The sequence below is a fragment of the Gallus gallus genome, chromosome 26 (assembly GCF_016699485.2).
Source record: "Gallus gallus isolate bGalGal1 chromosome 26, bGalGal1.mat.broiler.GRCg7b, whole genome shotgun sequence".
Lineage (NCBI taxonomy): Eukaryota > Metazoa > Chordata > Aves > Galliformes > Phasianidae > Gallus > Gallus gallus.
The window spans coordinates 4,344,195-4,369,783 of NC_052557.1; the positions used below are offsets into that span (position 1 = coordinate 4,344,195).

General features: G+C 47.0%; 2 protein-coding genes across 4 annotated transcripts in view; one reads left to right on the plus strand and one right to left on the minus strand.

The window, feature by feature from the left end:
* Positions 1-2,547: 2,547 nt before the first annotated feature.
* SNRPC (small nuclear ribonucleoprotein polypeptide C) lies at positions 2,548-6,553 on the minus strand. Of its 2 annotated transcripts, none has more exons than NM_001293166.2 (6): positions 6,516-6,553; positions 6,209-6,251; positions 5,715-5,823; positions 4,568-4,657; positions 3,886-3,990; positions 2,548-2,909 (listed from the first exon to the last, which is right to left on the minus strand). In NM_001293166.2, exons 1-6 carry the CDS (start codon positions 6,521-6,523, stop codon positions 2,785-2,787), a joined length of 480 nt encoding a protein of 159 aa, NP_001280095.1. In that variant the 5' UTR covers positions 6,524-6,553; the 3' UTR covers positions 2,548-2,784. The 2 variants fall into 2 exon arrangements, with proteins under 2 accessions (NP_001280095.1, XP_004935101.1); XM_004935044.5 differs by having other exon boundaries at positions 4,568-4,660.
* Positions 6,554-8,334: 1,781 nt separating this feature from the next.
* The window catches only part of C6orf106 (C6orf106 homolog), a 31,865-nt gene continuing 14,610 nt past the window's right edge, over positions 8,335-25,589 (plus strand). Inside the window, exons 1-4 of one of the 2 annotated variants that reach the window (XM_015298936.3) lie at positions 11,777-15,150; positions 15,279-15,391; positions 20,382-20,536; positions 24,840-25,037. In XM_015298936.3, coding sequence (XP_015154422.2) covers positions 15,321-15,391; positions 20,382-20,536; positions 24,840-25,037 — 424 coding nt within the window. In that variant the 5' untranslated portion in view covers positions 11,777-15,150; positions 15,279-15,320. Of the gene's footprint in view, positions 8,555-11,776; positions 15,151-15,278; positions 15,392-20,381; positions 20,537-24,839; positions 25,038-25,589 lie in introns of those variants that run through there. The other variant, NM_001030919.2, reaches the window with a different exon arrangement.

The following is a 25,589-nucleotide window of genomic DNA, read 5'->3' on the forward strand; positions in this document are numbered from 1 at the left end:
GGGGGGGAGGGGGGCGGGGGGGGTTCAGCGCTGCGGCCGTCGGGCCCCCATCGCCGCTCCTCCGCCGCTCCGCTCCGCCCCGCCCCGCCGCTCCCGCCCGCCCTCTGGCGGCCCCTCACGGCCCCGCGGGTGGAAAAAGCTCCTGTGGAGCCGTTCGAGCAGAGCGCGGAACCGTTACGGGCTGGAAATACCGCCGAGATCCACACTCACCCCCCGCCGTGCCCCACTGACCGCGTCCCTCAGTGCCACATCCCACATCTCCCGCACCCCTCCAGGGATGGCGGCCCACCGCTCCCTGCAGTCCGTGTCGGTGCAGCACTGCTCGTTCAGGGAAGAAGAGTTTCCTTACACCCCGCCCGCCCCTGCCCTGGAGCCGTGTGAGGCCATCACCTCCCGTCCCACCGCTGTTAGCTGGGAGCAGAGGCCGACCCCCACCTCACCACAACCTCCCTTCAGGACATGAAGTCCCCCCTGAGCTCCTCCAGCTCAGCCATCCCAGCTCCCTCAGCCGCTCCCCATAGGACTGCAGTGCTCAATGCCCTCACAGCCCCGTCCCCCATCTCCACACGCACTGCAGCACCCCGAGGTATTTGTTGGGTGAGGGGCTCAGAGCACGGCCGGTCCCCTCCTGCACTGCTGCTCACACAACCAGGCCGCCACCGCCCTCCTGGCCTCCCAGGCCCACCACAGGCTCGTGCTCAGCCAGCTGTCAGCTGCCACCTCCAAACCCTTCTCCTGTGCACTGCCCCCATGTAGCCCTGCACGGAGCTGCTCTCACAAAGTGCAGGACGGGACACTCTCATCCTGGAGGCCTCAGCCCAGCGGTGCAGTCTCTCCAGGTTCCTCTGCAGGGCCTCCCCCCCCCCTCCCCCCCAGGCACATCAGTGCTTCCTCCCAGCTCGGTGCCATCTGCAGACTTACAGAGGGTGCACTCAAATCCCCTCATCCAGATCATCAATAAAGATATGGAACAGAACAGGCCCCAGCACCCACCCCACGGACCACCACTGCTGACCAGGCACTGGCTGGATTATAACTCCATCCACCACTCTCCAGGCCCGGTATCCAGCCAGTTCTGGACCCAGCAAAGACACCTGTCCAGGCCTGTGGCACCAGCAGCACAGTAGTAGCTCCCTATGGGGTCCAGCAGCTCCAGTTCAGCCACATCACCCCATTATCAGCCAGCACTGGGAGCAGGGCACAGCCAGGAGCACCTGGCGCTGTCACAGGGCTTCAGACAGCTCTCAGCTCTGCCTTTATTCGCACACTTAATAGCTCACACTGCTGGAGGTGCAGGGAAAATCCCTGAACAGCTTCACACCTCATTTTTATGAGCAATCTCAGGAGAGCAGTGAGATTCTCAAAAACCAGCCTTTGAGAAGCAGTGCTGAGTCCTAAAAGTGTTCAGCATAAAACAATTGCTGGAATTAAAAAACATCTCAGCTGGAGCAGTTTCTGTGCTCCTTTCATTTATGCTGCATTGCTCCTTGATGGATGACAGCAAGTTAGGACATTTCACACACTGGAGGACTTCATATTGTGCTACAGGGGAGTGCTTCGCTTCCAAGGCTGTGCTGAACAAAGAAATCCCTCATAAACGATTGTGTTGTTCTTCAAATAAGGCACTGGAGCATTAAACTGATCAGTCAGTGCTTTACCAAGAAAGCCACGTGCTTTGTACTTGGCTGCATATGTTCTGTTGTAATCTGATAGTATGCAGCCATAGACTTGAAGGCACGAGCTCCTAAGATACCACCTCATAGCAATGATTCAACTCAGGAAAGGAGCCCTGGCCGTTCTGCTGACCAAAGATAACTTCCCTGTAAGATAACTCCTCCCACTCTTTCATGTTAGATACAAATATGCCAAGAATGAGTTGGAAAATCCCACCTATATAAACAGACGACAATCAACATGCGCAGAGCTGTTGGTTATGCAAACAGAATAAATTCCTTTGATTCAGTTGGAACTGCACGCCTGCATTAAGCACATGAAAAACACAAAGCCCTTTCCATAAACTGAAGGGCTTTGGAAATTGTCTTCAACCCCACATTGCTTCTCTGAAGAAGAAAAGAGGGCATTAGCACTACTGACTCCACAGTTGTGAGAAGTTAATGACACACGTCCACACAAATGCCTCAGGAGCAAACCAAAAATACACTTGTGAGTGACAAAGCAATGACTTACAATACCTTACTGTAAGAGGTGAGCTTTTAACAGCATCTCTTTGCTTCTCACAATGAAGAATCAAGATTTTATTAAACTCATCCTGCTTTGTTAGGAATTAAGACCAATTCATGTTAGTTTCCCCAGTTAAAGAGATCACTGCAGGCCTTTTCAAAAACACTTCTTTAAATTAAAACCACATATGCTTGTTTTGAAACAAGAATTTCTAGTTAAAGCAAGCAGATCGTTATGCTTCTCTCTAGGGGTATGATGTAAGAAGTAGACTCAAGGATAAAGGAAACCTTAAAAAGCAAAGTGCAATACAAGTAGAGAGGGTGCAAGGAAGAGTGACATCCTGCCAGGCAGAAAACCACAGTCAGGTTCAGGTTTTCCATACATAAACCAGCTTCAATGTTTTATTTCAACAGGGAAAACAAACCAAAAACCAGACCAGTTACAAAAGCATCACTCCGGTGCGCATCTAAGTCAAACCGTCTGCAATCTGAAATGAGAGCAGATCTACACACTGTTTTCATATAAAATCCTTGGGATGCAGGACTATGGCATTTTAGCACATGGGAGATCATAATATGAAAAGAATCATAGGACTCCACGTCTTTATCTGTCTGGACGGGTCATCCCTGGCCGGGTTGGCACCATCATGGGTCTTGAGGGCGGCCTCATCATTGGGGGCCCTGGCATCATTGGCATGTGTCCTCCCATTGGGGGCCTCATCCCTGGAGCTACAAGAGGAAAGAGGAGACATCAAAAAGCTCTCAGGATCAGCAGCTGCAGAGAACGTGCGGGTTTTCTCCCCAGACCCCAGAGAGCTTTCATTTTTTAAGTGTGTAAATCTGGATCCAGAACATGGGTGAGATGGATTACATTTCCCTGAAGGACAGTAGCAATTAGTAGAGGAAGAATCACATTTCTGAGATATATGCCTGGCTTTGACAGTACTTCCTGAAAAATTATTTCAACTGCTCCTAAGAGACGCCAGCTCCATCACTGAATTGGAAAGTTCATTTGGAATAAAGTGCTGCAAAATCCTCCAATTAAGGGTGTTTGAATAAGGCCTGGTATACTTCTTACAGCTTACATTGCCAAAGGAAATCAGGTGCTTTACCAGAAAGCATTGAGACAGTGCTTTCAGTGCAGCTCCTCCATTTATTGCCCGACAGCCACTATGCTGCCCAGCATCACAGACCACGCACATATTCTGTGCTTCCAAGAAACACTTAAGAGAACATTATCTACCAGAAACGCAATAATTGCAAATACGCTTCACTGCTTTTGGTGTGCATGTGTGTGCTCCTTTAGATTTGTTCCAGTAACTGATTCAGTAAATGTCCTCTGAGAATTCTTCAAATGCCAATAAGCAGAATAAGACATTTCAGTCTACCTTTGCAGTTCTAATAAAAATACCTTTACGAGGTACACTGCTTCTCTGGAACACATTACTTTAAGACATTTTAAACAATAAACTTCATGTGCTGCTAAAGAGCATCTCTTGTGCAAAGATGTGAGCACTGCAATCATAGAACTGCTGAATAATTAAAGCTTGTGCTGTAAGACTAGAGGTAGAAGAACTGCCATTTACCAAAGCAATAATTTCAGCAGTACGCCAGGACTTGGAAGTGCTTTCAGTAAGCAGTAAAGGAACTTTAGAATAGAACAGGCTGGCAATTGCTAATCACAGAGAATTATTTCCCCACTTACCAGGTCCAACTGGCATCATTCCTGGCGGGGGTGGGCCCATCATTGGCATCATTGGTGGTCCACCCATGTGAGGGGCTGGCATCATGCCAGGCCGTGGGGGACCAGCTGGACACACACAGATCAGTTACGCGCTTTCATCAACACCGTGCAATTTCCAATAGTTATTAACCTTCACAGGAAATTCTAGTAATTAAGCTAACTTTAATTGTTTTACAACCGCCTGCCTTCATTTTCAGTTTCAGCTTTGACTTCAGGTGCCAAATACAGAAGCAAAGAATAGCCTAGCTATTATTTCCAACTTTGCATATTTAATGCAAGTAACTGCCACAGCTAGACTGTCTGTAAGTAAAAGGATCTCAACAGTTTGCCAGTCACAGTGCAAAACAAGGTTATCAATCTTACATTATTATATAAAAAAACCCACTGTGCTGGAAGTTTTAATGAGTTTATCTACACAGCAGCTATCAAGTAATGAGGGAGCACACGATTCTATTGGCGTGCTCAGCATTACTAAGGTAAAACAACTTGAAGATCTTGCAGTGCATTCTCTTACATTTCAATATGCACAAGCTCAACGCTTCCTTGCTAGATTCCAAGCTAAGAGGACTTCTCTTTACAAGTCCAGGAAACACAGAACACTGCTAAACAGGTCTGCCATTACAGCCCAAAAGTACAGACTTACGGATGCTGGGAGGCGGTGGGATCATGGCTCCTCCAGGAGGTGGTGCTGAGAATGGTGTCGGTGGAATTTTCCCTTGCTGAAATGCAGCCGCTACATTGGGGGGGAAAAAAAAAAGAAAAAAAAAGAGAAAGAATCCCAGAAGAAAAGACAGTTACTAAGCAGAGGAAGCTCCTGCGTCAACGTTCCTTCTCACGGCAAGCATTCAGGATATACTTAACGTGGTGTTGCACACTCATTTGTTCTTACTCTGGAACAAATCCCTGGTTTACACTGCTTGTCAAGATGGAAGCACCTGATATTCCTGAAGACAGTTATTACAGTAATTACTCCAGCTGAGACTAGAGAGCTCCGTGATGAATTTCACACACCTAGCTGTAGTAGATAGTAGAGAAAATATGTCACATGATTTGCAGCTGTAACTTTTCACCTAGGATCATTAGATTAATCTGTGTTATCTTGAAAACGGTAGGAGGCCAATCATTAGGCGGGTGACAAAAAGTATGGAAAATATCTAGTGTGAAAGGGAAAAGAAGAAATTCAGGAAACTGGAATTGATCAAAAAGAAGGCAAAAGATGTGACGGCTGGAAGCATCTAAAGGAAGAAAGTTGCCATAAGGTTAGTCTGGCATTCCTATTTACCCCATTTAGACTGAAAAGAACTCAGATTCAGAAGACAGCTTGGAGGAAGAGAATCCCCAGCACGAACAGAGGAAACTTTTTTCAAGCTTCCAGTAGTAAGGGAGGGGGAAAAAAAAGAACACTTTCACTATCAAAAAACTGCCCCTTGGCCCTAAGGGTGTTAGTTTACAACTCAGCAGCCTGAGAGGACTTTCTATCTAAATCCCTGACCACAAGCATAGCTTTGTGCTATGCCACCTTGTATGACACTATGAGCAGTGCTAAAGGTGGGTGCAGCTACAAACACCTCAGTGACACTAAAACAATGCTTGCAGGGCCCATCACACAGGGCTCTATGTGTCACATGAAGATCACGTTGGGATGAACTCAGATTCTAAGTCACATTCTCAATTGTGTTTCATACAACCAGGGAAGTTATGTTGAATCAGCACAGAAAAAAAGGAAAGAAAGCACTTAAAGACAGAAGCAAAAGCAAAGCACATCAAGATCACAAAAGGATTCGTCTTACTTGTTTTATCAATCAGGCTCTGAGCTTGTTCCTCCATCCATTTCTGATAGTAGTCTTTCACATTCTCTTTGTGCTTTCGGCCACTGCAGTGAGTTTTTCTCACGGAGGGCTGAGAAAGAGCACATAAACCTAAAGCTCACGAAACATCATGTAATACCACAGCTTATAGGAACTCTGATGCAGCTATCTCCTTTGGAAGCATAGAACGGACTGGTTTTTGTGTGCAGGGAGAGGACAGGTACTGCACAACACCCTTGTATATAACTACTAGGATTGAGACTCAAGTTTAAGCATGCAGCCATGCTAATGCTGAGCCAGCTGTCTCCCATTAATACAGGAGTTGCTGAGTACTTCTGAGCACCCATTCCTTCTCTTTATTTCTTTTTGCTATGACAAACAAGCAGAACATCTTAGCAATTCAAATAACTTGCTTTTAGTCCATGCAAGTTTCGCTTTGGTACAGCCAGAACCAAAGATGAAGGCTCAGTACTTACCGAATCATGGGTGAGGTACGTGTCACAGTAGTCACAGTAAAACCTGGAGGAGAAAAGAACCCGTCAGTGACTCAGGACAGCACCTCACGCTGTAGCTGTTACAGTGAAGCCCCGCACAGCCGCAGCACAGCGGCTCTCAGCGCCCCGCACCACCGGGACCCACCCTCCATCTTCCTACGCTGCCAGAGAGCGGAACCAACACGGTGCCCGAACCCTCCCACTGCCGAACCAGGTGGCTTCGAGCCCTAACGGGCCCCAAAAGCCCACACCCCCACCCAAGGCCTTCCTACCCCGGGGCCGCACTCACTTGGGCATAGTGCTCCCCGCGCGCCGCCGCTAGGAAGTGACGCAATCAGACAGCGACACGGCAGCTCCTTCCGCCACGTGACCACGGCGGTCCCATAGGATGCTCGGCGCGCTCTCGACGGTGGCGCGAGAGGGACAAACAAAGCAGTGCAGCGGTCTTCGCGTTCTCTCAGCGCTTGGAGCACTGGGCCTCCGGCTCTGCCCGTATCCAAATCTGTGCTTGAATTACTAAACCACACGATCATGAAATGACCCGAGTTGAGAGGGACTCGCAGGGTCCAACCCCATCTCCACACAGCACCACTCAAACCCAAACTCTATGGCTGAGAGCAGTGTCCCAATGCCCCTTGAGCTCTGGCAAATTGGGGCCGTGCCCAGAGCCCTGGGGTGTGCCAGTACCATGGGTGAGGATCCCAGGCAGTGGTGTGGTCCTGAAGTTGTGAGTGCCCCACCCCTGGGGTTGCTCAAGACCAGGCTGGATGGAGCTCTGGGCATCCTGATCTGGTGGAGAACACTCAGACCATGAAAGGGATGTTGGGGCTGGATGATATTTAAATCCACCACAGAGCCATCTATGATTTAAGGTCCTTTCCTCCACAATGCCACTATAAAGCTTTCAATCACAGAGCCATTCTACAATCCTGTGGTTGAACCTGGAGCTTCCAGACACCAGGGGGGCAGGCAGGTGCTTGGCACGGCCATGGACACAGCCCTGCTGCCACAGTCTGTATCAGCATCACAGATCACAAGGTCCAGCATACAACATGGGCAGTGACAGCTTGACCCTGGTGGCTGGGGCTGCAGGGACAGGGAGCACTGCCCCTTATTAAGCCTTACAGCAAAAAACGAACACCACGCAGTGCTATGCTCTATTTATTTTTCTTGGAATCCCACTGTATGTTTTTCTGTGCAGTCCCCATGCTGACCCCCACCCCCGTACAGCCACTATTCACTTCTCACTTCTCCCATGCTGAGAACGTCCCCTCCACCCATACAACAAACACAAGGGTAGCACCGTCAGAGCGAAACCGCCCTGCACAGCACTGCACAGCCCTGAGCTGGGCCTGTGTTTAGGAAAATACCTTTGGTAGCATAGCATGCATAATTAAAGCCCAGTATGTTAAAAACAACGTCAGAAATGAAGGTACAACGGGCTGTGCTTGCCCTGTGCTCCATCAGTGCTGAGGGGTGAGGACAGGGCCTGTGTTAGAGACATCATTTCGGCTTCCGACGTGAGACACAACTTGTAGCGCTGAGGCCAGGGCCCAGTGTGCGGTACTGCCACTGTGAAATGGGAAACTTTAGCAAAAAGCGACATTTTGGGGGGAATTCGGGCGAAAAATCGCACTTAGAGGAAAATTCCAGGCCCGAAGGCGCGCGCCCGCCCCGCCGTCCCAGCAGCCCTTGCGCCGCCCCACAGAGCTCGGTGACGTCACAGGGCCCGTCCGCACGTGATTGATTTGCATACATAAACACGCGGCTCGCCTCCCGCGCCGCCTCCATATATGGGAACGCGCGGCTGGGGGGCTATGCAAATCGTCTTCCCTTCCAACGCTCTCATTGGTCTTCGCGGCGCCCTCGCGTCACGCCAGGCGTACGCCACGCGCTCATTTGCATCCGCGCCCCGCTCGCCCTTGCCGTTCTCCTTCCGCCTTCTCTCTCCACGTACAGAACGCGGGGCGACGCCGGCGCGGTGACGTCACAAGCGCGTGCGCCGGGCGGAGCGGCGCGTGCGCGGTGCCGTTAGCGGCTGGCGTCGCCCGCGCCCCCTCCCCTCCCCCCCGCCCCCCGCCGTGCCCGCGCTCCCCCCTCGCCCCCATGCGGCGCTGAGGCGGCGGCGGTGGCAGCGGGGCGGCCCCGGGGCGGCGGGGCCCGCGTCGCCATGGAGGGCATGGACGTGGATTTGGACGCGGAGCTGATGCAGAAGTTCAGCTGCTTGGGTACTACCGACAAGGACGTGCTGATCGGCGAGTTCCAGCGGCTCCTCGGCTTCCAGCTTAGCCCGGCCGGCTGCGCCTTCTTCCTCGACATGACCAACTGGTGCGGGGCTGCGGGGCTCGGGGGCTGAGGGGACGCGGGGGGCTGAGGGGGCTGAGGCCCAACAACTTGAGGAGGCCTCGGCCCTGGGGGGAGGCTGAGGCCGTGGGGCGGAGGGGAGCCGGGAGAGGCCTCGGGGGCGGCGGGCGGGCGGTGCGGGCCGTAGGCCCCGCTGTGGGGAGGGCGGCAGGCCGGGCTCCTATCATCGCCTCCCCGCTTGTAGCGCTGCCAGCGCGGGGGGCAAAGGGCTGCGGGCTGTTAAAAAGTGACTCGTGGGGAGTGCGGCGTGAGTGGGGGGGCTGGGGAGCTCTTAAAGGGCCCTTTCTGGGCAAGGGGAGGGAAGGCTGCGTGGGGCCGGGTCGTTAAAGCGGGCTGCGAGAGGAGGAAAAGCTGAGCGGGGGGGTTTGTGAAGCTGCTGTGGTCTCTGTGTGAAAGTTGCCCAGATGTTTGGGGAAGGCGTAATGTCTGCTCACACATCGGGCTGTCCGAAACTTTGGCTCTGGGGGTGTGTTTTGACTTCGTTATGAAGGCTCCTTGTGAAAAGCAGAAGTGTGGGTAATCGGGGAGGCTGCAGTTGGGGGGGGGGGGGAGAAATGTGAGAAACAGAAAGCAGGAGTGAGAGTGGTGTGGGGAAGCCCGGCGGTTGAAAGAGCATCGTGGTGTTGCTGCTGCCTGAGGTGTGGGGTTTGCCTCGTTATTACTGCTTGCACCTTTAAACCCATCTCTGATAGCCTTCCCGGTTAGCTGGATCACATTCGGGTTAGTGCCCTTCTTGTTGTTTACATCCCGCCACTGCAAAGGATGCAGGGAAGTGAAGTGCGCTGTGTTTCAGAAATTATTAACAGGAGATACTGAGGCGACCCCTGCTTACCCATTTTACCCATTAACAGCATAAAATAAACTCCAGAAACTTCCAGTTTGAAACTGGGAGTCTGAGTTGAAAGTCTGGATATCAACAGTTGGGAACAGAATGAAACTTGCACGGAGTTGCTGAACTAATAAACAATAATATGACAAAGTAGTCAACTTTTTTTCTTTTCACTTCTTTCTCTCTTCCTACAGCCCTATATTAAATATTGCAAATCTGCATCTGCAGAGGGAGTAAGGAAATAGCAAATAATACCATGTACCTTGCAAGCTGATGTAATGTGAAATAAGGCCTCTTCTCTAGAGGAGTTCAGGAGTTTGCTTTGGAGAAGTGGTGCAGGGCAGGAAATGCTTTCCTACCCCATTCACGTGGTCTTGAGAATATGAGTAATGCTACCTGCGCTACATGCATTGCTCTGCACCGTGACACTGTTAGTTGTGGTGTGGGCTTTTTGTTGTTTTGGCTGTTCTGTGGTGTTCCTGGGGAGAGGAAAGTCAAGCAGAACCTGGGAAGTTACTAATGGGGTTACTATGTATAACCACGGTATTCTTGGTTTGTGTTGAAAGGCTGCTTTCTTTTGTAGGAGTGAAGTAACAGTAGCTTCCATACAACCCCTTGAGCCCTTTTGTTAAACATTACATTTTTGAGTTACAGTTGAAGAATCACGGAATCACCAGGATTAGAAAAGGCCTCCAAGAGCACTTTGTCCAACCAACCACCAGTGTTTCCCCACTGAACCACGTCCCCTCAGTACCACATCTCAACATTTCTTGAGCACCTCCAGGGATGGTCTTAAGTGGTCAAAATGACTTCGATTTCACAACTCCTGCAGCTAAAATTTGAAAGCGTAATAGCTTTTTTTAAAAATCAGGATTAGTTAATTAGTTTTGTTGGATGGGGATGTGTGTTTAAAAGGAAAAAAAAAATCTTTTAACTTGGTGTAATGTATACAGCAGTATGGGAAGATTAGCTGGGGCTGCACGGTGATGGCTCTTGCAGTGGGCTTGCAGCCTGTGAGGGTGTAGCCTTTCAGCAGCCCAGGCTCGGGTTAGCCATGCTGACAGGTGCTGCTGGTTCTCCTCGGGTATCCGTGCCAGGATGCTGCTTCTCTGAGCTTTGGGTACTGTACAGCTTCTGTCCCATTCCCAGCTCCCACCTTGCTGTGATGTCAGCCTGAATACACCAATCCTGTTCTGTTGTTGCAAAAAGCTTCAACCAAGCCACGTTTTCCCCTTTCTGGAGGCACCTTTCCTTTGTCGTGTTGAAGGCTGCTGTGGAAATTGGTGCTGTAATCCACGCTGCCCAAGGTGATGTTAGGCAGTGGCACAGTAGGAGACTTCTTAATGTAGAATTAGGGTCAGAATCTTTTATCATCAGTCTGTCCTGCAAATAATTCCTCTCAATGAGACCACCAAATCACTTTTTTTTTCCTAAAGCTGGAACACTTCACTGATATTTCTTTGTTCTCTGTGTGAGAATTAATGCTGGTGTGCAGGAGATGGTGAGGAGGTCACAGCAGGGCTAAGGGCACTTGTTTGGTGACTGAGCTCTCCTTATTAGATAATGTTCATAGAGGCTAATTAAAGAAAAAAAAACCCATCATTTTTCACAGATGTGGCAGCCTGCTCTTTGATAATGATACAGTCAGCAGGCCTGAAGCTACTTCCTTGTTGTAGGCCTTAGAGATGGTGCTGTGTGTAATCTGAGCTGCAATGTGTTTTGAAATAATATTTCCAGTGTATTCATTAGGAATTGTGTTTAACGCTTAAAACAAATCAGCAGTTCTGCTGGGAGGGGTGAGTTATCTTAACACTGCTTTCCTCAGATCACTCGGGCAGAAGAGTGGTTTGGTGATGGTGAAGAAACACAGAGGAGTCTTTAATGTTGTGCCCACCTCTCCAGCTCACCTGGAGTCATTCAGTGTGCTCCCCAAGTATTTTCCAGGCTTGGGACAGTGCAAAGAAACTGCCAGCTGATTTTTATTGGTGGTGCTGCAGAAATGCTCCGGGTGAACACATGCATCTGTAGTTTCTGAGTCTGCTCTTTGATCTTCAAGAAAGACAGGTTAAATGCTTTGAGTTGTCTTTTTCCCTGTTGTTTATTAAACACTTTCCTAGAGCTGCACCTCTTTGAAATTACACCCTGAATTCTGACTGTGGGCTGCTCTGACTGCTTGTCTTCCTGCTACCTGCCAGGGCCCTCCCGTGGGTCCTGCTTCTTATAGAGCAGCACACATGGGTTCCTTGTTGTCATTATTTGCCGTTCAAAGTCCTGGAGTTTGGTTGAAAGGTTGAACTTTGGCTTTTGGTATAAAACCAAAAGTGAACTTTTCCAACAGATGCTTTGGCACTGAAGTAGTCCTTTTTCAGGAGGAGAACGGAGGCTGAGGGTGTTTGCTGCCATTGCATCCAGGGATGAAAACCCACCCTGCCTGGAACAGCACGCTCCATCCCCCTGCGGGCACACTGCTCGTGCTCAGTGGGATCCCAGCACTGATGTGTGCTGAGGTGAAGCTGTAGGTGCTGACTGCAGCTCCCTGCAGTGCGGCTGGGGATGTGTCTGAGCCTGTCCAGCTCGGCGTGTCTCACTCTTCCTACATCAGAAACTCCTTTTGGGAAGTTATTTTCTTAAAATGTGGGCTTGTTTTATGTCAGCCAGTCAGCACTGAATGGATCTGCACTGGAATACCTGCTGAAGGCTTTTAATGCAGGAACAGTGCTGGGTCTCTGGGCAGGTGGGACTGGGGTGTTTGGAAGTGTTCTTAAAGGGCAGCCTAGGCCTGGCTGCTCATCAGTGCTAAGGATTAGTGTAAGTGTAAGAGCAGAGGAAGCTTTGCACAGCACGTGTGTATGGTTGTTTTTTTGAATTGCCAATACTCAGTTAAGGCCCATTTCTTAAAAGACATTGGGTTCTTCCCAAGCTGGTACGGGATCTGAATTGTGAAAAGGAAGAGGAAATTTCATTTGCTGGCTGGTATAATAAATTAGAGGGTGAGAGGTTGCCGAGTAAAACTTGGAGCTTCTTCAATTCCGTGGGAAAGCAAATTAATTTGATTTGAAGTACCTGGTGGTGCTGGATTGAACATCCTTTGTGCAGCTCAGTTGGCTGCAGAGGGATTCCTCCTTTGGAAGGTTTATTTTTATGCGTGCATATTCCAGTGATTTACATGTAATGTTTGTTTACACTTCCATTTTTGTTGAGAAAGCTGGGTTCTATTAGTCTGCTAGGTGTGAATACTGCATTTAATGGTGGAGTGCCAGATATAGATGGTTTTCATTGTTCAAAAAAAAAAAAAGCCCAATATTGTTGCTGCAATTCCTCATCTTTTTTTGATCTGGCTTCTGGTGGCAAAAGTCTCCTTAGGGCCTTCCATAAGGTAGATCTCTTCTGGAGGTCTCCTTTTTCTTGCCTTTATTTTCAGAACTTGCAGCTGTAGGCTGGTTTCATCTGCTGTCACTTCTGTGGTTTGGTTGATAATACGGAGCTCTAAGCTGTGTTCTGTTGACTGCAGAGAAAAGGTTAAATATTGACTCCTAACAAAACTAAAATTGCCTTAAATTGCTGTTTTTATCCTCCTGTGTTGGCTGTTTGGATGCTCAGTGTTGAATGCACCACCTGTATTGCTCAGAAGTGGGTGTGCTTGACTGTAAGTCCCAAGGCATGTTTGAGCTAGCAAGGGGTTTGTAGTTGCTTTTGGTCTGACTTTTGAGTGCTTCTGCTTTCTAGTACATGTGTTAGGATCCTACCCTCAGGAAAGCTCAGATCTGTGGATGGAAGCATGTGTGAACACTTGAGATTGAGTGCTGGAGTATAGGTGTTACTCAGATCCTCAAGGTACTTTTAGGTGAAACACTGGGGCGTAATTTCACATAAACAATCAATCATCAGAAGCTATTTGCACATGCTGTGTTTCCCAGAATGAGTAGCCCCATAGTACCCCTGCTCTTGACATCCAGGCTCTGCTTTTTTACCTGATGAGCACCTGCATTCAGGCTGTTAACAGTTATTTGTCTGCTTTGCTGAGGTCTCCAGGCACATGGCAAGAAGAGCTTGGGTTTGAAAAGCTCCAGCTCAGGTACAAGCAGGTCACCAGGTGTTGTCCAAAGCTCTTCAGCTCCTCCCAGCTTAATGTAGCCAGCTTTTGTTTTTCTGCTTGCTGTATTTAAAGGGCTTGCTGGTACAATATGCAGTCATCTTTTATTTGAACCTTCAAATAGCTATGTTTCCAAGATCTATGGGATGAGACTGTGTAGGAAGCAATTGTAAGGATGTGCAAAACCAGACTGCCCTGAAGCTCGCAGGCATTATCAGGACATGAGGTGGAATGTGTATCCTTTGCTGCTTCTGCCCCTGCACCAACAAACCTTTGATCATCTGGCTGTTTCAAAGGCCACTTGTATTGATTACAGCATGGCTCTCTGTGTTTGGTTTGGAAGAGAGGGTCTCCAGTCCTGGGAACTAATTTGGGTTAGTGCTGCTCTGGGCACCTGTTGGGGAGGTGATGGGGAGAAGTCATACACCTTTGCTTCTCCTTATATCAGATGATTAAGGAGGAAAACAAGAAGTCTTCTGGTCCTGATGTACCTCAAACTTAGCAAGTGTTTGAAGTTTTAATCCACTAGTCTGATTAATGCTTGCAGGTGGTGGCCAGCTGAAGTGAATGCAGTGAGAAGTGTGAAGAACCTGGTTTATAAAAGATCATTTGGCTTTTGATGAAGTTAAGTGTTAAAGAGGAGGAAGGATGGAGGTTTAAACTCAGTGGTATTCTTACTCTGAAACAACAGGTGGACTCTGCTGTCCTTACAGGCACAAAAGAGCACAAAAACAGATCTAACAACCCTTCTCCAGAACAGCTTCACCATTTGACCTGAGTATTTTGAGCAAAAAGTGGGCTTCAAATATAGTATTTAACTACCAAATATACTGTAATGCAGTTGTGCTGTGCTCCCACTTACGGGACTTCTGAAAATGGGGTGCATGTGAAATGGAACTGCGATCAGACAACTGTAGCAGAAGGACTTGGGTACAATATAATGTTCGGCCAGCTGGACTGCTTTACATGCCTGAACTTGTTCTCAGGCAGTTTCTGTAGCTTAATCCCCCTTTACTTCAGTGCAGACAATTATAGATTGGTGACATAGTTTATGCTGAGGAATTAGCAGTTAGAGAATCTCCTGTGCGCTGGCAGCTCGTGCTCACTTTCCTCTGGGAAGGGCTGGTGCTTGCTTTCAGTGGCAGCGAGCAGAGGGCAGCTTCTGCAGGGACATTCCCAAGATGTTTCACCCCAGACTGAAAGCTCCTGACTGCCTGCTTTAAGGGGTTCAGCTGCTGGGGATGGGGGCTTTGAACTGCACCGTAGCATTGATTCTGTCACCGAGACTGCTTGCTGCTGTTAGGCGAGGTGCAGTGCTCAGCTGGGAGTGGGGACTGTGATAACGACTGAGCTGTTTCTATCTAAAAGCCTGATAAGGGGAAGTGACTGCTGGTGGGTTGGAGTGTCCTGACAAGGGTGTGCCTTCGCTGTGGCCTCTCAGTTTCTCCTTGTGCTATCTCTGCACAGTGCAGCATAGCTTCTGATCACAACAGGTCTCTGTGGACTTCCTGGAACATCCCGGCTGTATTTTGGAACTGGCTGTTTTCAGCTGAAACAGTGAAATGTTTTTCTGTGGCTTCGTATAAGGAAAATACATAAGGTCTGAAGTAGCTGGCTTTTTCTCCCCTCTAAAGCTGTGTAAGTTCAGTTCAAAGCTTTCAGCTTTCCTCCTTTTGGGTAATCTGAAGGCTTAGCTTCTCAGCCTCATGGTTTAGTGTAGGAGAGATCAAGACTGAAGATAATGGATATACAAATTTGGCTTTCAGAAGTGGTGTTTATTGAAAGCTAATCATTTCCAGACCTTCGAAATGTCATGGGACTCTTCCCTCCTTCACTGCCGTGTGTCATCTCTATTGAAAACCTTTGAAGCCAAGTGCAGGTAAAAGTGCCTTCCCTGTGATGTGATGATTCTGTCTCCCCTTCAGCTTTCTCCAGTGCTTCAAGGCGCTTCCTACTGCAGAAGCTTTTTTGGTCAATCCAGTTCCAAAGAAGATATGTAGAGGCAAAAGGAGTGGCCTGAGTGAGGATTGCCTCACTGGGATGTGTTCCATGTATGTTTTTAGTCTGTTCCACCTGTACTATGCAAAGAAGTTCCATTATTGAGGAGGAAGAAATGATCCATCTGTTGCATCACTTCTCTTGCATGTTTTTTTTTTTAACCACAGATGCCTCATTGGGTACTATGGTGCTGCACTGCATATTGCATTTAGGCAATGAGAGCAAGAGCTGTAAAGTTAGAGAACTCAGTTATGGAAAGAGTACAAAGCCTCCTACACAGAGCCGTATGTTACCGAGATGTCACTGTGCTCCTATATCACTTAGCCCTTGTGTCACATCTTTCTGGGAGATAACCCCTGAGCTGCTTTGGGCATGGCAGACATTCTGCCATATGTGAGTGCTGAGGCCATGCAGTGCTCAGACACCGTGCAGTTGCCTGGCTTTGAACCGGGAGCTGCGCAGAGGGAGAGAACTGTAGCCCGGTGTTCACTTCATTGCAGCCATCTGCAGCCGAAGCCATTTGTCAAAGTGCTTTCTACTCGACTTAATAAACGTCCTCAAGTTGCTGTCTGTGTATGATATAAGAGCTGCGTGTGGTGTGAGATTTGAAGTAGAAGGCTAAATCGGTATTGCACTGGAAGGGCAGCCTTTGTTTTTTCCTGACGGCTCAGGATGATCAGTGCTGGAAGAACGCTCACTCCCTATGGCTGGCAAAGGGCGGCGGGAGCCCATGGTAGCAAAATCTGCATGCTGTGTTTGAGGACGTGTGGCTGTCTTAATCTGCCTTGGATTCATCGAAGACTTTAAAAGAAAACTTCTAGATCCCTGTAATACAGATAGATTTTTAACGATCAAGTCGTTGCTTTCTACTGTAACTGTTACTTTGGAGTGTAATTCTTGTGTCAACAAGTAATTCAGAGCATCAGCCTGCATGGTGCAGGGATCTCTTCCCATAGCTCGGGTCCCTGAGCTGCTGGGTTGAAAACCAAACCCAAATACAATTCCGTGCATCTGCTCAGCTTTGCTCGAGGCCGATGTGAGCGACTCGCAGTGCCACGGTTTCTTCCTTCTCGTAATGAGGAATCGGATTCAATTAAAAGCAAAAAAAAATCATTTCCAATTACCCGTATATTGCTCTTCGCTTGCACAACCATTAGGTTGTATGAAGAGTGCTCTGGTTTGTGAATTGATTTGGAAGAGTTCCTTTTATTTTTTGAATTCTGCGCGGTGACCTAGTTAATTGGGAGTAATTACTGTCTAAATCTATTGGTTTAACATAACAAAAGGCTGTCTGGAAGAAACGCGGGGAGGGAGGGAATGGCTCGAGATAAACCGCCTCTCCGCAAACACTTAAGAGTTGTTAAGGGACATCTCCAGAGCTATTAGCAGGGAAGGTTTTAACTTCTATTGTAATTTAGCTCCTGAGGCCTGAAACCAAACGGCAGAGCAGAAGAACGGACTTGAAAAGGAACACTTTCTCCCGTTGTGTGGGTAGCGCTTTGCTGGGGGCACACTTGCTACCTGAGTCGTGATGCCTTTGGAGAGCAAAGAGCGGAGTGCCCGGAGCTGAAGTGGGTTTGGTTGGTGATAGGAGGCTACAATCTGTATTTGCTGCCTTCTCCCCTCCCTCTTTCAAAAATCTCGCTCTCAGGACTGAAGCAGAGCTCTGCTTTGGTCGTAAGGAGGCTCACGTTGTTGCTGCGTGATTTCTGATTGCAGGAGGCTGAGGTTGAACCCTGCCAGACCTGCTCTGTGAGCGTGGCCGAGTCCTGCTGCCCTCCTGGAAGGGCTGAATTGCTTCATTCGGGAGGGCATGACACCTGGAGGGCTGTGCTGAGAGAGACAGAAGCACGGCCATCCCTGTAATTAGGATAGATCAGCCATGTAAATTGCACGGGCTGGGTTGCGTATTCTCATCTTAAGTTCCAAAGTTGTTTGGTTTATAATAGTAATTGATATCACATGGCAGGGAGCAAAGGGGGTAACTGTGGTGCAAGTCACACCTGGGAGTGAAACCAGGCTGGCATTGATGTGTAAGCAGAAGCTTTCAAATGATAACTCCTTCCTCTTAGTTTTAACTCCTCATTCCCTTCCCGGGAGGATCTGCAGTTGGTGCTCTGCAGTTATATCTGGGGCATGAGGGTAAAGACCTAATAATAACAGCAGATATATATAGGCAAACTTCAGGGACTCGTGTCTGTGACCTCAAAGTCTCCTTAGCAGCATTTCTTTGTCAAGTCCACAAATATTGTGCTTACAGTAGAAAGACAGCAGTATTCAGTCCTACAAACGATACTCAGTCTGGAGAATGGGTGAGTAGTCAGGCTGAGCATTTTGCAGCTGTGACCTCTGGAAGCGGCCCTCAAGCAAGGGGCTGCATTCACACTGACACCTGAGTTTTCTTGCTTGGAAAGAGAAGAAACAAAGCTAGCAGTGATACGTTTCTCTGCTGGTTGTGTAAGCAGAGAGCGTGACTAAAATGTGATCACTGAGTATCTGCCGCAGCAGCCCGGTGCCATACGGCTGCTCAGTGGCTATCTCTTTGGGCTGCTTGTGCTGAAGAACTTGAACTTCAGTCAGATTTGCTTTGTCATCCTGACTTTGGCTCTTGGTACTTTCAATTTCTCTTCGGTTTCTGGAAGCTTCCTTTTAGTTCTCCAGTAGAAAGACCATTGTGTATTGGAACATGCCCAAGTGCTCACCCCCAAACCAAACCCACTGCACGCCGATCAAAATAGTGGGAGTGGGGAGGTGGCTTTGTGATATGTGATCACAGAAGGGTGGCAAATCTGTTTTTCAGCATGTACTCTTCTTGAGTTAAAAGCTAACTGTATGCTGCAGAGTCTGGAGTTGTTTCCCAATGGCAAAGCAAGCAATGAAATATGACACAGGGAGGGGAAGAAAGTTGGCAGAGCGCCTATGTGCACAAATAGCCCACTACCTTTGAAGCATATTTACAGCCAAGCAAACAAAACACAGTGCAGGCTGCCTTACAGTGGATTACAGCAGCAACCTTCCCCTTGAAACTTTTATTTTCTCTTTCTTAATGTCAATAAAACGTCATTTCTACTGATTCCAGCACTGTAGCATGCAATATGGTGTGTCTGAGTGGATTAGGAAGAGAAAGAGTTGTATCGCTGTCACTTATCGTTCTTACAATACCTTTTGCCTTGGATTGCTGTAATGTAGGAAGAAATCAAAGTGAAAACTGAACTCTAGACTGTAGTGTTAGCTGGTTGAGTGAACAGGAGACTCCTGGCACAGCCCTTCTGCATGTTATGTAAATCTGGTGTGGTGTATCAGCAACAGGCGGTCAGTGATGTAAAACGGAGCATTTGTCTCCATTTATTGGCTAATGTGGCACGCACCCTTCCTGCAGCATTGGACTGAGCTGTCTGTTTAAATATAGCCCTGACACTCCTAAGTAGAAAATGCCTCGGGCTGAATAATGACTGCTGGTCCGAAATCCAGAGTTGTAAATATGGAAGTCTTACAACAGGGCGGCTCTGGGACCCCGTGTGAGCAGCAGTCGGGGGTGCTTCTCTCCCGTGCACTTCTCATTTTACTCCATGTCTGACTATTACTTTTTTTTCCTTGAGCACTGTAGGAATTGAACAGGAGGCAGTTTCTTTGCTCACCGTTTCCAGGCTCGTTCCAGCTGGCAGGCAGTCCAAAAAGCCCTGTGTTTGCTTTTTCTCAGGGTCACGCTGCAAATGTTTTTCTTGTTTTCGCCTTGGCTTTCTGGCTTTGGTTTAGACACATGACACTCCACCAAACAATACTAGCTCACAATAAATGACCATTCCCATATACTGCAGCTTCTCCTGTGTGTCTTTTGTTCTAGGTGGCGATTCCTGGTTCTGGAAGGTTTTCTTGTCTTGCTTAAAAAAGCAGAGTAGCTCTGTAATGATAAATAAAAAAGCAGTTGCTTTGCCCATTGCTTCTGGAGAGATTTTACTCATCTCCATTCTCACAGCACTTACTCACAACATGTAAATGAGGGGCACAACCTCCCAGACATGCGTAAACAGAGGAATTACATGCCTTGCCAAAACACTTACATAATGGCACAGTAGTATATCGTGGAATGGCAGCTGAGACTCATGGATCCTCTTCCTGTTTGACTGTTCTTCTTTTCAGATTAATTATCATTTGAGTTTCAGCTACACCATGACCATGAATCAATAGCATTTGTGGCTTTCTGAGTGTCTGTAACGCATCACAGACTTCCACTGTCATTTGTTTTTATTCACCAAGAGTGCTTGTCTCAGTGGTTTGTAAGTTCCTTTGAGCCATGGCTATCCAGAGACACTTAATGATTAATAGTCTTAGAGTGCTCATTGCTCTTATGACCGTATGTTTCAAAAGCAGCAAAGCCTGAGTTGTTATCCGTAGCTGCTGATTCTCTTTTGCCTTCAGAATTATCAAAGTGTGTTCATTCTGTGGTGTTTTGAACCTTTCACACCAAAATAAAACGGAGAATTTGAGTCTTGAAATTAGCCAAGGAAAGAAGGCCAGTAAGGAAACAGCTCTGTTTACACGCTGTGCACAACGCTTAACCTCACTGTCTTTTCAGCTTGTTGTCGGGTCTCAAGAGAGAGCTAATGGCTCAAAGGCCTTACAGACTCTTAAGTTCCAAGTTTTCAAAGAAAATGAGAATCAGACCAGAAATGTGGCCCAAAGCAGTGTCCACAGAAAGTAAAATGCTGTATATTGAATTCTGTTAGCTTGGAAAATCCATATGTGATAGTGATGGAAGCTTTAGAAAAATGCAAGCAGCAGAGCTAATATAATCTGGATAATATCTATACTTAATTGTCAGAACCTGACCCCCTTGTGCTTAAGATTATAAGCTGCTTTTTGCTTTCTAGGAATCTACAAGCCGCCATTGGAGCCTATTATGATTTTGAGAGTCCAAACATCAACGTACCCTCCATGTCCTTTGTTGAAGATGTCACCATAGGTGAAGGAGAGTCCATTCCTCCTGACACCCAGTTTACGAAAACATGGAGGATACAAAACACAGGTAAGTCTATCTGACTTGAGCAAAACCCATGTAATGTGTGTTATGTGATAGGGTGGCAGATCTAATGGAAGAGATGTTGCTTAAGGCAATAGGTTCGTGTACGCCTACCTTGGAATAGAGCCACTCTGCTGCTGAAGGAGGTCGCCTGCTGACCTGTCTGCATTCCCCTTCCTACGTCAGCTCTTACGTTTTGTGGCTAGATGTGGAGCTCTTCTTCCTCCTGTCATCACAGAAACAAAAGCTCTAGGAAACTTTTGGAGGAAGAGGCATATAAATAGAAAATGAAGTACTTCTCTTGTTTTGCTTATTGTAATGGAAGTTAAATCTGAAAATAGGTTGAGAATCCTTAGCTGGCTTTATGTTCACTTGACAAATTGAATACACCTTCAAGTCAATGAAGAGATAGATCCCTTGAAATCTTGAAACACTGTTTTTCTGATTGCCTGCCATTTGGTGGTTGGGCTCTCAGTATTAAAGTACTCTGTGGATGCAGTGATGCCACAATCTGAGAAGTAGCAGCTATGTGGCAGGTACCCTTTACTTTTTAATATGCTTTTGGCAGAATGGCTTTTTCATGCTTTAGGAGAATGCAGAGACGGAGAGAGTACACTCCAGTATGAAATAAATCAAAGCAGTGGCTGAAATTTGGGAAGTGAGACTAGGCAAAACACAGTGCTTAATCTTTTGGGATGTAGTCAGAGAGACCTGAGGATGCAAAGGGGAATACCTTGTCTTTGACTGTTGCAATGACAGGATGTTGCATGAATGTTTAACCTGTGTGTCTGAATTTAATTGACCTGCTTGCACTTTTGTGGAGAAGAATGATAGCATGACAAGGTGTAATACCATGAATCATCATGAGTAACATACAGCTGTGCAAGTGTCTTTACTTGGAAACGACTGCAGTACTCAGTGCTGTACGGATCTGTGCTAAATACTGAAGTGTAACGAAGACTAAAACCCTATTAAAAATCTACGTATTTAATCAGGATATTGGGGGTGAAAAGTGTGCATGTAAGAACACTGATTTATAAGCATCATTTGAGGAAAAGGATTTAATTATTTAAATTTATTTTTTTCTGCCTTTTTTTTTTTTTTTTACTTAGAAAGGTAACAAACAAAGCTTGCTTAAACTCCAGTAATCTGCAAAATTGACTGGAAAACTTTTATAACTGTCTCAAACAAGTCTTAAAATGTAGTAAGCTTGACAGATCTTGTTTATCCACTATTAGTATCTTAAATTGTGTGAGTTATGACTACACCCCCTACGTAGCTCCTTTCAGACTCCTCCTTCTCTTGTTCCTCTGATGTATTCTTTCCTGAGTGCAAATTCAGCCTTAATTTAACATCCTTGTTCAAGCCATTTTTCATTGTTCATGGTGTGTTTGACCTTCTGAAACCCATGGGCCTGCTGAAATGAGGAAAAGAAGTTCATCTTGACTCACGAGCTCCTGGCGAGGCCAAAATTTGTTTTGTCTTCTGTGTGGGTTAAAGCCCAACTTCTTGTTAAGAGTACATCTGTGCTTGAATACTGGTACTGGAGGCCAAATCTTGTTAAAATTGTGCTGTTGAGGCATGTTTTAGTTAAATACACCTCCACATACTGTGTTGTGACTACAGTTTAAGCAGAACCAGAGCATATTAAAACCATTTTAAGGTTTAATTAAGATATAAGTTCAAAAGACTATGGTGTTTCTAGATAATATCTGCTTGTTAGGTAGATAACTGAAGTAAAGCCAAGGTTTTTAACAGCTCTACAGGAGCCCTTGATTAAATGATTTCAGTCCTGGAACAAGAAATACCTGAGGCATGTGTCACCCAAGCACTTGGTGTCTGACGGGTATGACAAGCACAGCTCTGGGAGACTGTCAGTTTTAGGCACGCTAGCAATAAGCCAGGTTCAGTTAGGTTTTTATGTTACTGAAAACTAATACCCTGCTCTGATATCTTCCAGGATAGTGCTTGGCTTGTCTGCTCAAAGACCAGGCCGTATAATAGAAGCAGTGCTAAAAGACCAGCAAGATTTAAGATGTATTTCTTCTTCCCACTCTACCCCCAGCTGCTGCTGGCTGTGCACGCAGGACAGTTACTGCAATTCATCATCTCCTGACAGATGAGTGTACTGAAATAGAATGACATAATCATCTTCATCAGTGACCTGGATGAAGGGTTAGAGTCCACCCTCAGCAAGTTTGCTGATGATACAGAGCTGTGAGGAGTGGCTGGCACATGGGAAGGTGGTGCTGCCATTCAGTGAGCCCTGGATGGACAGGAGAGTTGGGCGGAGAGGAACCCGGTGAGGTTCCACAAGAACAAGTGTGGAGTCTTGCACGTGGGGAGGAATAACTGGCTGCATCAGTACAGGTCAGGGACTGCCCTGCTGGGGAGGAGCAGTGAGCCCACAGTGTGTTCTTGTGGCCCAGAACGCCAGTGATATCCTGGGGTGCATTGTACAGAGTATGGCCAGCAGGTCAAAGGAGGTGATCCTCCCCCTCTGCTGTGCCGTGGTGAGGTCACATCTGGAGCACTGTGTCTAGTTCTGGGCTCCTCAGTTCTAAAAAATAAAGGGATCTCGTAGGAAGAGCCCAGTGGAGGGCGACAAAGATGTTCAAAGAGTATGGAGCATCTCCTGTATGAGGAAAGGCTGAGAGCCCTGGGACTGTTCCTCCTGGAGGAGAGAAGGCTGAGAGGGGATCTCATCAGTATTTATAAACACCTAAAACGCAGGAGTCAAGTTGTGGTTGCGGACTCTTCTTGGTGGTGAGCAGCAGTAGAAAAAGGGACATCCAGCAGAAGTTCCATACTGATGCAAGGAAGAACTGTGCTGTCAGAGTGACGGAGTGCTGGAACAGATTGCCCAGTGAGGTGGTGGAGTCTCCTGTGTGACCTGCTGCAGAGAACCTGCTTTAGCAGGGAGCCTGGGCTCGATCTCTAGAGGTCCTTTCCAGCCCTTACAATTCTATGATTGATTCCTTTTATGGGGCTTATTAGTTCCAGCATTCTAGGCTCCTTCAGTCCTTAACTGATAAAAATCACACTGTTCAAACTAAACCTTGCTTGGCTGCCAGCCTTGTCAGAGGAGACTTCATACTTGTCTCCCCCATGCCTTAGTCTGAGATCAGCTAATCACTCAGCTTCTCTCTTTGAATTACCTCCCTATCTCTGCAGTGTTTCCAATTGTAGCAGTGTGTTATCCACTCTGAATATCCAATGTTATTAACTCACGTCTTTATTTCCTTGCTAGATTGAGAGTTCCATAAATAAGGATTCTACTAAAAAGCTATTCCTTGCCATGTCTTCACTGAAGCATCCACAGGGATTAAATTAGCAGACAAGCTGTTTTGCATCCTTTGCAGGATGCTCTTGGAGGTAACCTGAGGTCAGATCAGCATCCACCACTCTGGCCTCAGAATAGACTTTGAGTGGTTCCAAGCTTCTTGAAGGTTGCTTCAATTAACTGTTTCCTACAACCTCAGCCAAGCAGAAGGTATTCTCAAAGTCTTTGGCCTGCCACAAATTGGAGAAGCAGCAAAAGAAAATTCTGTTTTTTTTTTCTTTGCCCCAGTACTTATTATCTTTGGAGGAAACGGCTGTGTTTGCATGCAGTAACTGCTTTCTGAATCTCTCCACATTGCCAGGTCACACTGGCAGTCCCAGTATCTCCAGTCTAAGCACTGTTCTCCACAAAAAATCATATGCTTGCAATCACTTCCACCATTTTGGAAGACCGAAGGAAGAGTTGGTGCAGGAAGGGGTACAAATCCTTTTAAAAACCAGTACTGGCTCTTCAATTATAATTCAGAGGATGAGTTCCTCTCGAGACTAACAGGCTGAAAAAGGAGTGAATGCCTGGAAGAAAATGCTTCCAGCGCTTTGAGTTAATAACATACATTTTGATGCTGAAAACCTCAGGAGCTACACGTAGGGAGGCAGAAATGAGGAAAAGAAAAATGACGTCTCACCTCTTTGTCTGTAGTATGAAGTGAATGTCAGTTATGTTGATTCTTTTTCTTTTCCAGCTGTTGCGCTGTGACTTTGAGGATGTTCCTGCATAAAGAAGAGCTAGAGATTATTTCAATACAAATGTGATTCTTGACTGCTGGTCACAAACCAGTTAAACCTTATCTGAAAACTGTATTCTTCTGGCTGGCTGTGAGATAGATATATATATCTTGGTATTCCTTTAACTGTTGAACAATTGCGCAATTGTTTTAATAAGTGTTTCATCCAGTCTCATAAAAATGGACACAACACCTTTTCCTGGTGCACTGTCACTAACTTTTTTTGCTCTGCTTAATCCCAGGGACAGAAGTATGGCCTCCAGGAGTTTGTCTGAAGTATGTTGGGGGAGACCAGTTTGGCCATGTAAACATGGTAATGGTCAGGTCCCTGGAGCCCCAGGAGATTGCAGATGTCAGCGTTCAGATGTGCAGCCCCAGCACAGCAGGAATGTATCAGGGACAGTGGCGAATGTGCACTGCCACAGGACTGTATTACGGAGGTGAGTGATCCCTTTCCTGGCACTTCCTCGTGATATTCCCACCATAAACAGAAAGGATGCTCCTGCCCTGCTGCAGATGCTCCCCTGATAAAAGTGATAATCTACCCATAATCTTTGTGTGATTTATTGTAATTGCTGTTGGCGTGACACTGTGCTGTGCAAAGATATGAGAACCAAACTAACATTTGTGGACTGACCTTGGTTTCCATATTGAAAATGTTGTGCTCTGCTGGTCTGGTGGGCAGTGCTCACTGTAGTTAGATCTGAAAGACAAAGCTTGCCTTCAGTGAGGTTTGATTAAAAGCAGAAAGGTAGAGAGGTCTGCCAGACTAAATATAGAAAACAGAAAACATCAAGTGAGCTGCCTTGTTGTCTTGGTCAGCACAGAACTGTTTTCTAAACACTGGAACAAATTGCAGATTACACAAAGCTCTTAGAAACAAAGGAACTTGTACAGTTCTCCTTGAGGCTCTTACCCTGTCAGAATCCTCTCAAGTTTTTCAGTGCTGATCATCACAAATTACATACAGACGAAATCTAAATGGTATGAAC